At 41.8% G+C, this 17,959-nt stretch overlaps 1 protein-coding gene across 4 annotated transcripts in view; it reads left to right on the forward strand.

Annotated features, from left to right (window-relative positions):
• Positions 1-4,058: 4,058 nt before the first annotated feature.
• Positions 4,059-17,959, forward strand: part of CLVS2 (clavesin 2) — a 54,594-nt gene continuing 40,693 nt past the window's right edge. For 2 of the 4 annotated variants that reach the window (XR_012158040.1, XM_073337199.1), the window contains exons 1-3: positions 4,059-4,645; positions 5,713-6,086; positions 17,082-17,256. Coding sequence is in view for 3 of the 4 variants with exons in the window: in XM_073337199.1 (XP_073193300.1) it covers positions 4,610-4,645; positions 5,713-6,086; positions 17,082-17,256 (585 nt within the window). In the remaining variant the exon portion in view is untranslated. Of the gene's footprint in view, positions 6,087-17,081; positions 17,257-17,959 lie in introns of all 4 variants that reach the window. The other 2 variants (XM_073337196.1, XM_073337197.1) reach the window with 2 other exon arrangements.

A 17,959-nucleotide genomic window follows, 5' to 3' on the forward strand; every position in this document is an offset into this window, starting at 1 on the left:
TAAATGAGAATTAGCATCTCTGAAGACATCTTCAGTAAGAACCTCTGCTTAATTGACTTATTTTTGTTTCAAATCTGGTAACTGATTTGTAGTACTTGTAGAACTGTTGTGATCCTAATTTTTAATTGTACGAAGTTTGGGGCTAAAGTGACTCTAAAAGCATCAAGGAAAAATAATAGTTTATAAATGCAACAGGAAATAGGCTTAGATTTACATAATGGATTTATTCACCCGTACCATTTTACAGAGGGAAAAGTAGGGATGCATAATAAATAAATTACATCATGCCATCAATATGTTACATTTAACTACACTGCTGGCTCTGTTTTTCTTACTGTTTAGGTTGGGTGACATTGGAAAACACATGTTTCTTCATTACGCTATTTTAAATGGGTTGGTAAATCTGCTTTCAGATGACAGTAAAATCCCTTATTGCTTCTAGCAACTCATTTATTTTAGAACAAACCTTTCACATTTTTATATACAAGAATTGAAAATAACACAAAAGCACTGTCACCGTGAGCCCCTGCTGTGGCCCATCTGGCTCAAGGAGAACATGTCCAAGGCTGTATTCTTTAAGCATCCTCTGGTTTCAGGCTGCCCAGCTATGTGCATCTTTCTTAATGTCCCTGTTCTGGATCCATTCAGTCCAGGAAGGGCCATCTGTTTCAGTTATTTTGAGGACATTTCGGTCTTTGTCTGTACAATTCACAGATTTTTATCAAAATGCTCATAACAGGAAGCTTGTGAATTGCACTTTACTGTGGTATAGAGTGGTTGAAAATTTTTGAATGACAATTTTTTAAATAGAAAAAGGGCCTTTGCTAAAAATGAAATGCTCACAGAGCATTTTTTGTTCTGGGAATTTTTTTTTGGACAAAAATCAAAACCATTTTTGTTTTCTCTGTCTCCTCCCCCCCTCACTGATTTTTCCCCTACCCCCTGCCTCTTTTTCAGTGATAAAATAGAAAAAGGGATCAAGGGGGTGTGGGCTGAGAGAGGAGAAAGTGAGGAAAGAAACTGAAAAGCTCCAAATTATTGAAAATTTTTAGGAAAAAAATTTGCAAAAAATTTCTAAATCAGTTCTTTTTTAAAAAAAATTGAAATGTTTCAAAATATTCAACACTTGTAGCAATTTTCTTCTGTTTTTCAATCAGCTCTACTCTGGTATCTAGATACAGGAATGGTGAAAACCAGGATAGTAGGGACCACTGATGTATGGGTGTTTGCCATTGCAAAAAATAGATATTTTACAAAATGTGGTGTTTTCTTATGATAGGTCGCAACTAGTGTGCATAATGGGCCTGATGTTACAAGGTGCTGAATAACTTCTTCTTGTGTTGACTTGGATGGGAGTTTGGGGCACTCATCACATTCCTGTACTCCTGCGTTGGTTTACTGAGAAAGGTGTTATCATTGCTGTTCACTGTATATACTTCTATGTTTACCTGTTTCTTTACACAGTGATGAGTATGTTTTGAGTATCTGAGTGCTATTTGTTCACTGGATAGAGGATTTGGTTAACTGATTGGGGGAAATTGATTTAATTTAGAATTTTGGGTGGGTTTTTGGGGTAATTTAGATCACTTTTTTCACTAGCTCAGGAAAATCTGAATCTGGCTCAGATTCACAGAGCTGTTAAGGCTCCTAATTTCCTTTGATTTCAATGGAAGTTTGCCACTTAAACACCTTTCGTAGGTCTGGGCCTCTCTCCTTGCCCTTACCATCCTTTCCATTGCTTTTCCTCTTTTGCCTTTGTACCTCTTTAAGTTTTGGATTTTTAACTGGATAATCTTGCAAAGAAAACAGTGTAATATTGGATTGGGTAAAAGAACTATGTACGTGTTGTAGTCTTTCATGCACACCCAATGACTTTTAAAGCTTAATAACATTTATTTGCATACTAAGGGCCCAGTCATGCACTCCTTTCTTAAGCAAAGCTCACATTAGCTTCAGTGGGGGGCTAGATTCACAAAGGGATTTAGGCACACAAGTCCAAAATGTAGCTCCTCAAAACCGTGGCATAGCTGCTACTTAACCAGGTAGGTGCCTAAAGTCCCTAGGAGCCTAAGTTTCTGCTGCTAAAGTCCCTTAAGTACCTAAACATCTGCAGCTGGGCATGCACATAGGCACCTCAGTCCTGTTGCCTGGACAACTAGCTCACTCCTAAACCCTGGTGGGATCCTCAAACTAGGCATTCCTTATCTATCTCAACTGTGGGGCCCAATACAGTAGGTGTGTTTAGAGGCTAACCGATCAAACCTTGCACAAAATGGCATAGGAAGAGGGAGTACTAATACCTCCTTATAAGTTGTAGCTTAGTGGTTAGTATAGTCACCCGCATGTGGGAGAACCAGGTTCAATTATTATCTCTGCCAGATGTGGAGACTGGATATGAACCCATAGTTCCCCCTCTTAGCTGAGTGCACAAGCTATTGGGCTATGTCCTCTCAGTCTCTCCTTTTGAAACTGTTCCACTTTGTGTAAGTAGTCATTGGAACAGGGACTTGAATTTGGGTCTTCTACAGCTTAAGGGAGTGCTCTAACTGATAGGCTAAAGGTTAGAAGGGTGCATCTACTTCTTTGGGTTTTTTTTTGTTTGTCTGTTTTTGTGTGTTTTTGTTTTGTTGCAAAAAAGGACTTTGGCAACTAACTCCAGGAGAGGGTTCATAGCTGTGTAGTCCAAGCAGAGGGAGGAGTTTTCTTCCAACCCCGATTTATGCACCTAACTTCCTTTGAGGAAAGAGGCCTTAGACCACACCCTTCTCTTTAGCATTTTCTATTGGCTAATTTAGGCAAATCCATGCTCATCCTGCTGGCTTTTGTGGATCCCATTCATAGGCATCTAACCTGCCTGTGCATTGTGTAGGGAGCTACAGCACCTAACTAAGGGCTGGGAATTGAGTTAGGTGTTGCAATGCTAAGGAGCTAGAGCTAGGAGTTTAGCCTGAGTAAGAAGTGCAAGCTCATGGTGAAAGACACCAGGGAAAGACAGTAGTCTTCACTAAGGGCTAAATCCAATTTTAAGAAGCAGAGTATTCCTTTGTAATATAATGAATTCAAAGAGGAATGGCCTGTAGCTCAAGGAAAACTGGGAGTTTTATTTATTTTAATTAAATGGAGGCTCTTTTCCCTTAACATTTCTGTTTTCAGAAAACTCAACCAAAAAGGAGTGAGTATAACTGGAGTATAAAACCAAAAGAAACAGCCAGATAAAGAAGAAAAACAAAATTCTGGCACTGCAACCAGGACTTGATCCTACAAAGATATATGCATGTGTTTAATTTTAGAAATGTCAGTAATCTGAAAGGATTCAAAGAGATTTGCATTTGCAGGATTGAGGCCTAATTTGGGATTGTGGTTTTTCTGTGTATTTCTATAATCAGAAAACCACAGTCAAAAGAAGCCGTGTTTGAGTTGTCAGAGTGCAAATCATCATTGAAAAAAAATCTTAACAGAAAACCATGTTCAAATGTCTCAAAACTGGCCAATCTGAATTTTACTGAACTTTCCAAATACATCAGAAGTCACTTTTAGGCTGAGAACAAGCAAGAATCATTCTCCACAAAGGGTCAATGGTTTCCCCAGCAGTTGTGTGTTTCTGAATTAAAGAATTTACAATTAGAGGGTCACAGGGGCTGCTATAATTTACCATTGCTGAACCCCCTTTCTCCATCCCATACACACTGCCAAGTAGTTCTGGATTTCTCTTCTAAACTTTCCTGCCGCAAAGGCATTTTTAATAACCCAAAGCCACCAATGTGTGGGGGTTGTTTTGTTTTTTTGTAGTATCTCAAATGCATTTAGAAGAGGGATGGTTCCTGTAGGAACTAGACACTAATGAGTGTCAATATGAATCGAAATCAACAATAGCTGCTAATTCCACTGCAGTTCGGCTCTCTGTACACAAAAGAGTGGGAAGGACTAGATGGGTTGGGGGAAAGGGAGGGCAGGGGGGCGTTTCTCAGCTGCCGAAATATAAATATTCCATTGCAAGAGGCCTGCTGGTGGCCCAAGGAGGGGCAGGGGAGCAGGTGCAGGGGGGAACCGGGGGCATGGGCTGGAGCGATCTGGGGGCTGCTCTGTGGGTTTTTCTCTTTCTCCCGCGGACAGCAAGCAGGGGGAAGGGCGTGAGCGAGAGAGGGGCTGATCTGAGCTGGAGTCACCGGCAGCAGCCGCCTAGGGAGCCCTGATTGACGCAAACCTGCCAGCAGCCGCGCACTGAACACGAGGCAGAGCCGCAGCAGCCGCACAAGAAGCCGCCGGCTTGCTCCAGCCCAACACAAAGGCGGCGGCGGCGGCGGCGGCGCGGAGCCCGCGCTCTCTGCAAGCGGAGCCGCAGCATCGCCCCGGCCAGACACCAGCCGGGCTCCGCCGCAGGTCCTGGGCTCCGGGCTCCGGGCTCGGCGACTCTGCCTCTCCTCCCAGCTGCCTAGCTCCGGGCTTGCCGGCGAGAGGAGCTGCTGTTGCTGATGGATGCCGGGAGGTGCCGCATTGCCTAGGTTTTTGTTTGCCTGGCGAGCTGTCTTCCCAGCCCTTTTTTCCTTGCTGCTAAGTACCGTGCGTTTTGCAAAGCGATTGAATTCAGCCGTCCGGGAGAAGGAGGAGGATGGGCTGGAGACCAGTCCCTCCGAGGCGGCGTGCGGTGCGTGGGAAGACCTGGCTGAGATAAAAAAAAAAAAGAAAAATAAATAAAATAATAGAGCGGGGGTGGGGGAAATACAACAACCAGCACCAGATCCTGCGGGTACCATCTGAGATCGCTGTGTACGTAGGTGGGGAGAAGGAAAAAGCCCACCCCAAGCCATAGGCAGTTTTTTTCTGGAGTCCTTGTCTGCGCTCAAGAGGATCTTTAAATATAGACCAGCAAACGAACGACATGTAGCTTTTTTCCTTTTCTTTTTAAATCAAAGAAAAATGCCTCTTAACCATGGCAGTCCTTGGTCTTAAATAAATGGTCCTTCTTTTGGAAAGCAACCTCTACCGGGAACTCTCAGTTTGAGGCACCACCTTTATTTAATTTATTTATTTATTATTATTATTATTTATTATTATTGGTGTTGTTTCTCTAGTGACTGCAGCATCAGGGGTGAGATCACTGTTTGCACGGGGGAGGGATAAAAACCTCATCCCAAATCCAGAGAGAGTCCTTCATCCTGCTTTTTGGACTCGCTCTCTGTGATCATGTGGCTCTTAAAAAACCACCACAACTGCAGCTTTTTATTACACCGATAAAATGCCTACTTAACCAAAGGGGCAAACTTGGGTCTTCTGGGGGAAAGAACCCTCCCCCCTTCCTGGAAACTCTGCTGGGGATCCACTTTATTAATTATTATTACTAGCTGTTGCTGGGCTTCTTCCCATAGTGATTTGCAGCAATAGGGTGTTTGTGTGTGGCGTGGTGTTATTGTTATATTGGCTTTTCTCTCTACAGTGACTGCAGCATCAGGCTATTGGGGTTCTGGGGGAACGGTTATTTGCCAGGTGGAAGAGGGGTCTCATAAGGGACAGGAGCAGCAGGTTGCTGGGGCTAGGGGATACATTCTACAAGGAAGAGGAGCAGCAGGTTGTGGGGAGATTTAGGGAGGGGGGTACATGTTCTAAGGAACAACTGCATCAGCCTTTTGGGGTTGTGTGGGGGTGCATCCTGTAAGGGAAAGGAGCACAGTTAGCAGCGACAGAGGAGGGAGCAGCACTATGACTCATTTGCAGGCAGGTCTGTCCCCAGAGACGCTGGAGAAAGCCCGGCTGGAGCTGAATGAGAACCCGGATACCCTGCACCAGGACATCCAGGAGGTGCGGGACATGGTGATCACTCGGCCAGACATTGGCTTCCTCCGCACAGATGATGCCTTCATTCTACGCTTCCTGAGAGCCAGGAAATTTCAGCACTTCGAGGCATTCCGCCTGCTGGCTCAGTACTTTGAGTACCGGCAGCAGAACCTGGACATGTTCAAGAGCTTCAAGGCCACTGACCCTGGCATCAAGCAGGCACTGAAGGATGGCTTCCCCGGCGGGCTGGCCAACCTTGACCACTATGGAAGGAAGATCCTGGTCCTGTTTGCTGCCAACTGGGACCAGAGCAGGTAAATACTGAGCCCAGACTCTAACACATGCCCCTTCCCACCTGGCTGAGATGCACTCATTCATTAACCCACCCACCACCATTGGACTGCATATCTTATGGTCCTAAAAGCTCATGCTTCAGGGTTTCAGTTGGCCACCAGCCAGGGTCAGGAAGGGACTCTTCCTCCCAGTGTATTCTGGGTTTTTTTGGGGTGGTGGTAGTTGTATCTCCTTCCTCTGAAGCATCAGGAATGGCCACAGCTAGAGATGAGACTTTGGACAGGGTGAGCAAAGGCTGTGAGATGGCACCAAGCATTTTCTCTCTCAGGTGCTTGGCTGGTTCATGTGCTCAGGGTCTAACTGATCACCATATGTGGTACCTGTAAGGAATTTTCCCCCAGGTCAGATAGGTAGTGACATTGGCGGGCCATCACCTTCTGCAGCGTATGGGTGCAGATCATGTGCCAGGATCATCTGGGTGTATCTTCCTTAATCATTTCCCTGCCATTGCAGGGGCCTTGGACACTGGTGCACCTAAGTCCCTCCTGTGGCACAGAACAGTCTAGTCTCCTTTGGGCTGTAATGCTTTTGGTCTGATTTCAGTTGTTGAGTTTAGCATGTAGGTGCTGAGTGTTGGTGGTGGCCTGTGATATACAGAAGGTTGAGATGATCTGGTGGTCCCTTCTGGCCTTAAACTTTATGACTTTATGATTGAAACCTCCCCCCACCACTGATGAAATCCAGTAGTTACAGGATGATGGGGAGGGCAATAGGGACACACCCTGCTTTACACACAGCAGGACTGGACCGCAGCATGGAGCAGGAAAAAGGAAATAGCGATGACACATTTTGACTTAAAGCTCCCTCTGTGCACTGCCCTGTATATTCAGGGCGGAGGATAGGGACTCCTTTTTCCCTTATTGATGGATTAGGCAAAGGACATGCTCCTTGATTTACATTCCTCTGCCTCTTCCCCAGCTGAAATAATGATGCATTTAAAAGAGGCAAAACAGATAATTTGTCCAACTGGCCTGACAAATATTTATTAGATCTTGTCTCAGCTCCTTTTGCTTAAGCACACAATACATCTCAAGTAATGAAAGAGAGGGCTGCTTGGTAGTGCTCATTTGCATATCAGTAATACCCACAATGCTCTTCCAGCTCAGGGCTAATTCCCATTTCTGAAGAGGAACTGAAAAGTCTGGACGCACATGAAGCTCAGGCTCTGACTACTTTTCCTCAGCCAGAGAAGGCAAGATTAGTTACTGAACCATCTAATTATGTATGTGTCAGACTGATGTTAAACATCTCTTCCCTTCACCTCTCCTACTCTGCATCTGACGGTCTCCTTGGTGAAATTATCAGTGAGATGGGAGGGGTCTTTATACAAGTTTTTTGCCGCAAGGTTTCAAAACTGAATGAGGCTCCAAGGGCCCTAAAACTGACTGTGGTCCGTTCTGGCGTGAGGATGGCTTAGTGAGCTCATGCAAGTGCTGTGTATTATTATCAAGGCCGGGTATGTGAGCAACGGGCAGCGTGTTCTGTGGGGGGGGGGAAATTGGTTTAAAAATGCATCACTGGGGATGCTATACATAATTTCCTTCTGTTATTGGTGGATCACCTATAGCCTTCAAATTACAGGCAGTTTAAACATTGTTTAACTTTCAATACAGATCTATTCATGGATTCCTTAGGTGCGAACTATTTATGGCCCACTCCTGCAAACTATACTCCTGCGAGTAATCTCATTAAAATCACTAAGGTTACCCAAGAGAGCAAGTACTATTGATGTGTGCAAAGGTTGCAGGATCAGGCACTGCCACAATAATAATAATAAATAGTTACGTCACTATAGCTCCTTACCCTGTAACGACAACCTCAAGCCTTTTCTTAAATTAAGAAGCTGGTAATATCCTAAAAGAAAGAGCAAAATGACAGGAATAAGTGGAAGGACATGACAAGTTAGACATCTTTTTGAAGTTGTACTTCTGCTATGATGAAATTCTCTCACCAATCTAGTCTGGCCTGTCTCGAGTATGATCAATTTTCTTCTTCATAATTGCACTCTGGTAAAATAAGTTTTATGTGGAAATACGCAGAGCACTAGTTCTTAGTCAAAGTACAAAAAAATAGCACTTGTTAATCACTTGTTTTTAATGTGGCAAGAGTGGGTTTATTCTCCTGTATTAATAGTGAGATGTGTTCTTATTTGATTTAAATTACATGAGATCATCTGGGAGAATATTAAAAAGACAAAACATAATTACAATTTTATGTAAGTTTAACTGAACACATTATTATTTATATTACAGTCGTAGTGTGACTGAGATACCCCAACTGAGATTGAAATCCCACTGTCCTTGCCCTAAAGAGAGAGTTATTTGTCCACAGGGATAAGACAGACAAAGGGAGGAGAACAAAGGTACAGAAAGGGGAATTGACTTGCTGAAGGTCACACAGCAGGTCAGTGGCAGATCTGGGAATAAAACTTAGATTTCCTGACTCCCAGGCGAGTATCCCATCCAAGGGACTGCACTGCCTCCCCACGAATGCAGCTGACCTGATATTCATTTAGTGCCTGATCCTGAGTGGTGCTATGCACCCGTCTCTCACATTGATTAAGCCCTTAATGCGTTAACAGTACGCAAACCAGTGTGCTTTTTACTTATAACAAGACTTTTCAAAAGCTTCTGTTCAATCAGTGAATTTCCTGCATACTTTCTTGACTAAATTAACAGTGCGCTACAAGCCAATAAATATAATTTATCATATGTGTGCAATTTATTATAGCCAACATATTAACAGTTCCAACTAAAAAGTGACAATTGTTTTTTTAAAATGAATAACAGCCACAGATCAGAGGATTTATATAGCATCAACAGTCATTTATATAGTTCCAATTACCATCAAACCAATTAAAGGACTTAGGAATAGGAAAAGAATGAAACAAAACATTCCTATGAGAAAACAAGCCCATGTGCCAAACAAGACATTACATTCACTAAATTAAAGCAGGGCCTGAAAACTCTACCAGATGCCCTACAGTCTGAAAGACTAAACCAGAAACCTATAAAAAAGATGGGGTGAGGTTCTAGTGCAAGGATTAAGGGGAATGTCTTAGTGAGCAGTCCACCACTTCTCTCAGCAGTTGGGTAGGGAAAAGGTGATGGGATTCCTACCAGGGGCTGTGCCTGGGTTGTACATAGGGCTCAATCTTTCATATTAACTTCTGATTAATATGAGGTATATGATTACATTTGGATAATAGGTGTATAATTTATCTATTTTATGCTTCCAACTGGTTGCTGGAAGGGAGATTGTCTTCTCCTCCCGCACCCCCCAGGCATAGCCTTTTGATTGTTGGGAGCAAGGATCTCTATTATCTTACTCCTTCCAAAAATTTTCTGGCTATTGCAGTGGGTGAGGGCTTTTTTTTTGTATCCTCATCCTCCACTACCCTTTGTGGGTATTTTGGAATATCTTCCTAGATAACTACCACTAATGTTTGCTTCAACTATCACTCAGAGCTTTCCCAAGAATGGCAGAATAAAATTGGCATTATTCCTGTCAGTTTCACAGCTGTCTGCAGGGTTCTGAATATCAGCGGTGAAATTGACCAGACTTGTTAATTTTACTCTGCTGTCCCCTGGGGAAATCTATAAGCTGAATCAAAGGCACTGGAGCGGTCTGTTGAGGACTCAGGAACAAGACACTGCACGGGTTCACATTCAAAAGGCTGTTTTCACAACCACATGGGTTAGAAACTTTTTTAAATGGCAGCTTAAATTCCTCAAACATTAAAGGCTCATCCTACTCTGCGACTCCCTAGTCACCAGATGAGTTAGCAAGTAGATTTTTGAAGCGATGAGTTGAACAAAATGTCAAAATAATTATGCAAATAAATAGTAACACTACTTGGATATTAAGGTCAGTCTATGTGTGAAATAATATATTTTTTTAAAATATGAATTATAATTAATGAAAACACTATAATAGAAGTTTGTTACTCTGGGTATTAATGGCAAATCCAAAAGATCAAAGCTGTAAGATCTTTGGGGCAAAAGCTATACTTCCCTATGCTTTGTACAACGTCTAACACAGTAGGCTTTTTGATCTTGATTGCGGCTTCTGGGTGCTAACACAATAGACATAAAACAAAAGATTTTTAACTTTAGCTGACTTTTATGAGGTCTCCTCTTTTGTCAGTACCCACACCTGTACCCAGATTGACAAGAGTCAAGGAGATCTGAGGCATCTCTTGTAGTTGAGTTGTCTTGCCAAAACCTTCTAAAATTATCTACCATTGTTGGTTAACTAGATACTAGATGCTAGAGACTGAATGAAGTGATTTTTTTTTTGGAGCAGTGACTTTACAAGAGCTTCTTTAATGGAAGCCTTCACCAGCCAGGGTGGACATGATTCTAAAAGGTTGTGGTATGATTATATTCCCAACACATCTAGTACCTCAGGAAGCTACACTGACCTAAACTCAAGTGGAGACCACTTTGCATCCACAGAAGCAGACTGAATCCACACAAAATTTCCTCATAATGGTAGGGACTCACGTCAGCCATAGAGCTAATGCGACATCTCAGAGGAACCAGACTGTCTGCTATTCAAAACAAATGGGAATTAGCTGATGCAAGATTTGACAGATGCTATGGTAAAGGCAAAGAAACTCTACTTTGCTTCCCACATAACTCTGGCATAAGATGTTAAAAACATCTGACATAGGTGATTTGATTTGACATAAGACTTCTGCTACCAGTGATCTAGCTGTCTTCTTTCTAGTTTCAGTTGTTGCATGAGGATGAAGCCAGGGCACAGGATGGTTGCTCTTCTTCCTCCTCCTCTCCACCCCACCCCAACTTCTTGCAAAAAATGCCATATGCACCTAATTCTAAGCAAGGGTTCACATCTGAGAATCCCATGCCAAGAGAGCTGCTTCCTTCCAGCCTATATTGTAGGTGCTGAATTCTGTGAGGGAGTGAAGTTTAGGACACACCCCTCTCCTCAGCATCTCCCATTGGTTGGCTTATCCAAGGAGCTGCCTAGCTTGCTTGTTTTTTGAATTATATTCTTAGGTATCTGTCTCTCTCCATTCATTGCACATAAAGCCTGGGCGCCTAACTCAGGCCTTGTGTATCTCAGTGATTTCCTAGGTGCCTAAAAATTGGACGTTGTGATGCTTTTTGTGAACCTAGCCCACAGTGTTCATTCAGTACATGATCACCTGTTTCCAGCTTCGTTACTTTTAGCCTAGAAAAACGTATCAGTATTGTATAAATCATGGTTGTATAAATAGGAGGCAATAAATACAGTTACTAGTGAATTCTAGATTATTTAAAAGAATTAGTTACACACTACTAGCTACTGTATGTCATGTGAGAGGCTATATGAAAAAGTGTGACTGTCAGCCATTAATAAAACAGGATTTATTTCTCCAGCAGTGGGGTGCAGGTTAGCTCTAGGTTATTGTAAAGCCATACATCATAGCAAATCAGACACAATGCACATTGCTCACCTGAAACCACTGTCGCAGTAATTGGAAAACTGGGGTCAGAGGAAAATAAAGCACTCAATGTCCCCTCAATAAACAAACACCCTGAAAGCTGAAAGGCCTGGAGGTCAAAATAACTTAATCTGCTGGAGTCTTTGGGTCTTGCTGTGAAGAATGGGCACATGCTACTTAGCACGCACACTGAGCTGGCCAATGGCTGTAACAGTACAGATCGGTGGAATAAAATGATGGCTTCTTTCTTTCACGCTGTACAATGGCAGTAGTTAACAACTAGCAACTGCAACAAATCTCATCTCGTTCCAGTTATATTTTGTGCTAATGCTTGCAGTTGATGCTACTTTTCGTTTTTGCTTTGTGACATTTCTCTAGTTAAACTGAAAGTTATCTGAACACTGCACATGGATCTTAGCAGTACAACCCAGGGGGTAGGATGGGCACCTACGGAGGCTTTTATAAATCCAAGGAAATCAAAGAAATTGTATATAAAAAAATTGTAAAATTGGGGGTACGCAGAACACTAAAATATCAGCCAAGTCTCAAAATTCCCATTAGTTAGCTTTCTTTTTGCATCTCTTTATATAATACTTTTGATGTCAAATTTTTATGTAACTAGAGCTTAATACATTTAGACTAGTGCACCTGTTTTTGAACAATGCTTGACCAGTGCAGCACCAAAGTCAAGGGTTTTTTCATAGGATCTGGGGAGGAAGAAGCATTGATTGGGGCGATGACAAGAAAAGGAGAGAGCAGGCAAGCAATAGGGAGGAAAGGGAGAAAGAAGAAGAGAGAATCAAGAAAGAAAAGGAGTGGTCAGGAAAGAGACAACAATTAATAAAGGGAAAACATAAAACAGGAAAGGGGTGGGGCTGTAAGGAATGAACGTGTGTGTATTTATCAATCTGCAATGAATAGAGGAGACTGAAGAAAGATTGGAATAAGGAGAGAGGATAAAAAGAGGGTAAATGAAATTAGAGAGAGAGAAGGTCAAAATAAATGTAATCCCATGAGAAACACATTTTAGGTTAGCAATACTTAAACAGTTCATTTTGGAGGGCTCTGTCTCAGGAAATGCTTGATCAAATGGCCTCTGAGGTGCACCACAAACTCTACCCGGGCCCCTGAACTGGCCTAACAGTTTTCAAGCTGTTCAGATTTAGAGAGGATTCAAAATTCCTTTTTAAATGGAAACAATGTTGCAATCTGAACTACGGAGCTACTAATGGTTACTCCATAATACATCTTCTAGAGCTGCCCAGGTAAATTAGTCCACAAATATTGCATTATGGATTGAAGAATGTATGGAACAAGAATATTTGACTAGCTTTTGAGGTGGTTGAAAACTGGATGGGGGGGCAGGTTATTCATCCAATGATTTGACTAACAACTACAAAATAGTTATCCAGCTCTACATTCCGTTACATTTCCTAATAAGTCCCTGGAAAATGTTAGGAAATATGCAAAGATAGAATGTTGTTGCATGGGACTTGAATTAGTTTGTTATTGGCTACTGGGTATGTAGCTGCATGATTATAGGTATCCAGTTTTTAAAAAAAAATTGCATGTCTCAGTGGCAAGTAATTTTCTACCAACCACAGTCACACACACTTCAAGTCCAGATGAGAATGGAACATGTGGTATGGTTCATCATATAGCAGGACAAGTCTGTCACAAGCCTGTGACAGGACTTCAGTTTACATGTATTGTGTAGAGTGGACTAGAGATGAAGCTTTATGCAAATAACTCCGTGCTATGTAACAACTGTAATATAGCTCCTTTATTCGTATTTCATTTTATAGAGCTTTTCTGCTTTGACTTTAATACACAACTTGCACTTTGCAACACCTAAGGTTTCTTCTATCATGTTGGATTTAGATTTCTGGGTAGCCTCAGCATTTGCTCAGAGTAAAAACTGTGTTAAGTGGCCTATAATTGGTGCTTAATTTGTAATGAAAGAGGTGCCAGGGCACAAGCTGGGCGGCCAGAGAGCAGTGGCACTGGCTGGGCACCCAGCTCTGTAGGCAGTACCGCTGCCAGCAGCAGCACAGAACTATGGCATGGTATGGTGTAGTGCCACCCTTACTTCTGCACGGCTGCTGGGGGCGGTGCTGCCTTCAGAGCTGGGTGTCAGAGAGTGGCAGCTGCTGGCTGATAGCCCAGGGCTGGGGTTATGAACTGCCAAGCTCACAGATGCCAGAGTTCAGCCCAGCAAAAACTAAGCACTGCCCATAATGGATTTTTCTTTCTTTTGTGATTTTCAGCAATGTAGCTGACTTAAGTAATATAGCAAAATCAAGAAAGAAAGCCCAGTATAGATAAACTATCTTACCCTGGCATTTTGATTATCTCTTATTTTCAGCTAATTTCCTATCAAGGTGGTGTTTTTTTTGTTTGTTTGTTTGTTTTTAAAACATGAACAAGTTCCTGAATGGTTCTAACTTGATTTATTTTATTTCATGGATAAATTGGGTGTCTTCTCCTGATAGCAAGTGAAAGCATTTTCTGGTAGTTCTATCATTGTTCTTCTTCATTGGAGGGAGAAATCCTTGCCTTTTTCAGCTGAGAACCATGAAATTATAAGTTTTATAGGCCAAATTCTGAGACTCATACTCACATTGAGTACCACCTTAATGGGACCTTTTTGTGGAATAAGGTACTATAGAATGTGAGTAAGGGTATCGGAATCTAGCCCTGTAGAATCACCGCTCCTTCAACACTAGGGGTGAAATCCTGACTCCATTAAAGTCAATGGGAATTTTGTCATTGACTTTAGCAGGGTCAGGATTTCACTCTCTGTGTCATGATAGCTTAAGGGTCTGATCCAGCAAACAATATATATGTGGCATTCTGGATCCCTGACAGACTTGCTTTGTAATGGACTAATGTGTTCAGAAGAAATGTTGTCTGTCCCCCTGAATGAAAACAAATCTCCGCAAACCCAGCTCAGCCCACTGGAGACTTGGGCAGCATCTTGGCATTTAATGTAAATGAGCTGCCCACATTCACGTGGGATTGCGTAAACCAAAAGGGTGCCTACCATTTTAAGGACGGCATATTCCCAGTGCATGGCCCCAACGGAAGAGAGAGATGCCCTAGCCATCTTTAAATACCTTATGTACTACAGCTAGTCAGATAACCTTTTTGGTGAACATTTTCATGGAATATTTTCTCTTTTTCATCAAAATTTTAACTTTTCTGATCATCCCTAATACAAGTTAGTGTGCCCGTGGAAGAGTATGCCTGTGCCTCTTCCATTCCCCACCACTGGAAAGGAGTGCGGGACACTCTGTCAAAGTGGAGCTCTCATGCTCCCAAACAAGAGAGCTGCAGCTGCTTCTACAGTAGAAAAAAAGTGGGAGTCTTTTATAGTGCTTGTGCTACCAACAGTGCAATATAGACCGTACTGGGTGTTTTCAAGACCACTTTGATTGGGTGTCCTGCACCCCTTTCCAATGGTGGGTTAGGAGACAACTACATAGGAAGATGCATGATGTCTCAGATTAACATATACATATATCTATCTGTCTGTCTATCTGACACACAGGATTTGATGACATGGTGGTAAAAACTTGGTGCTTGGTCTACTCTGTGGTTTATACTGAGCTTTGGGATAGAGCTGACAACTCAGGTTCCGTTTTTATTTTTAAATGTTTCCTCTTTGACTGAAAGCTCAGTGGTTTGAGCATTGGCCTGCTAAACGCAGGGTTGTGAGTTCAATCCTTGAGGGGCAAAAATTAGGATTGGCCCTGCTTTGAGCAGGGGATTGGACTAGATGACCTCCTGAGGTCTCTTCCAACCCGGATAGTCTATGATATGGCAGTTAGGCTGGGTGGAGTCTATCGCTCAGCTTCTGGAAAGTGGCCAGTTATGGGTGGCTGTGGAATGCTGAAAGTCTCAGCCCTGCAAAGGGATCTGCTGTAGTCAGCTCCTATGGTCATGCAGGGCCCCACTGACTCCAAGAGGACACGTAGGGGTGTAAGAGTCCATGAATAGCTGGTTGAAATGTTTTTGACCATTTTGCATCAAAAAATGGAGTTTCAAAGACTGCCTCCCCCCCCCCCCATGGAAAATTTCATTTTATGGAAACTTTTTGTCAAAAAAATAATTTTTTTTGGCAAAAATTGAAAAATTTCACCTTTTGCAATCTTTCATTTGGAAATTATAAGGCAATTCCACTTTTCCCCTTTTAAAAATTTCCAGTGGAAGTAAAGAAAGAGCAAGTAATAAAGTGAGAGAGAGAAATTGGTTTTTTCCCCAGATTTCTCTTATTACCATGCCCGCTTTTTACCAGCGTGGAAAAAAAGGGGGAAAGTTTTAACATATAATAGAGAGTGGGATTTATCTCGACAAAACAACATGAAAGATTTCAAAATGAAAATTTTTCAAAATAAAAAAAATCATGAAAACAATTGAATTAAATGAATAATGTTTAATTTCTTTCAGAAATTTTCATGAAACATGCTTACCATTTTCCCGTTTGTTTTTTGGTTTGCTAGCAGATCTCTTTACAGACCTGGGGCCTTTACCAGTATTGTTCAGCTTGCAGAATAATTACAAGGGAAGAACCCCCTAGCAGCCTACTCTGGAAAGTCCACAGTTTTTGTAGGCCATACTAGGCTGTGACTCAGAGAGACCAAATTTAGGTGGTGAGATCAGCATGGAATTATCATTTCTATTGCATGTTTATTTATATAGGAATCTTTATATTTATGTGTGTGTGAAATACATCATTATATTCTATTTCTAGATGCAGCGTGTACACATTGTGCAATCTCTCTGTACTAAAATTTAATGTGTACCGTAGCAGAAGAAAATGATCATCAGATTCTAAACTGAGTATTGAAACTGCCTTGCTAGGGGGTAAAAGTACTCAGAAGGTGATTAATTAAATCTTAATAGGCTGACATTGCCTTTAACCAGAGATGTTCCAAAGCAGTGGTGTGTTTCTTTTTTTGTTTTCATGAAGAGACTCTTTTGTTGTGCTTTGAAAATTCTACAGTGTACTTTATGGATCTGAGAGTAAACAATAATGAGAGAGAGAGGTGTTGAAATTCCCTTTTGTTAGCAGTTGAAGACTGGGGAGTTGTAATCTCTACCTTTGGAAAGTTATGCCAGGGAACATTGGGTGCATGTTTGTAGTGTCGGACTGTAATGATCTTCCATGCAGCTATGATCTTAAAACAATAGAAGTTGCACAGATCTTACAGTGTATACATTTGATAAATGGGAAAATAATTAAGCAGATCAGAAGGTTGTCACTTTCTATGGGAAAATTTACATTTGTTTTGGCAGTTTATATTTTTGCTGCTTATATTTGATAGCTGATTTTATCCAAGGTTACCTATATGGTAAATATAAAATCAAAATCCATCCTTTGGTTTACGTTTGATAAATAACATGAGAGGAAATGATTAGAAGTTTTTTATCTCATGTTTTTGCATGCCCTCATCATTCCCTTCTGGTTAGCCTAACCCAGTTCACCCTCTATTATCGACAGGTACACACTGGTGGATATTTTGCGTGCCATACTTCTTTCTTTAGAAGCCATGATTGAAGACCCTGAACTTCAAGTGAATGGATTTGTTTTGATTATAGACTGGAGCAACTTCACCTTTAAGCAGGCCTCCAAACTCACACCAAGCATGCTGAGATTAGCTATAGAAGGCCTTCAGGTAAGGTTTCCTTTTTCACTCCTTACTCTATTTCCTTGGCTCCAGGTTGAAAACCTGCATATTCAAAACAAACAAAAGAGGCACATTTGTTTAAAATAGGGACATTTTCGCCTTTTGAGATAATCGGGTTGCCTCATCATTTTAGACAGCACTAATGAACTCTTGGTCTGCCCTGGCTCCCACAACAGGAGTTTTGTCATTGACTTCAACGGCAGTAGAATCATGCCCTAGTACTTGGTCCTGCAAGGTGCAGGGCACTCTGGTTTCACATCTGACTTCACTGGGACTGTGCCCTGGCTTAAAGTTAAGCAGGTGCTTAAGTATTTTTTGGATCAGGATCCAAAGTGCTCGGCGCATTGGAGAATTGAGACCCTAAATATTTACTGTAATTTACAGCTGCTATAGATGCTGATCATTTTAGAGCATTATACTTGGCCCAGAGACCTTGTGAAGGATACTACACAACTGCCAGTTGTTTTCTGTGGTCTTTAATGACTGTTAAAATGAAAAACTGTAATCTGTGAAATAATTGCTCCCTTGAACGTAAGCAGGAATCTTTATGGAAAAATACCTATGATTCACCCTTGTGGCAGTGTGCTTTGCTTTTATAAGGCCATATATTCCTTTTCTTTGTTTTTTTCTGATTTTAATTATTTAAACATTTTCATTACTTATATAAAACAAGAGAACAACCTTATCTTTG

Source organism: Lepidochelys kempii, chromosome 3, assembly GCF_965140265.1.
Source record: "Lepidochelys kempii isolate rLepKem1 chromosome 3, rLepKem1.hap2, whole genome shotgun sequence".
In the NCBI taxonomy this organism is placed as follows: Eukaryota; Metazoa; Chordata; order Testudines; family Cheloniidae; genus Lepidochelys; species Lepidochelys kempii.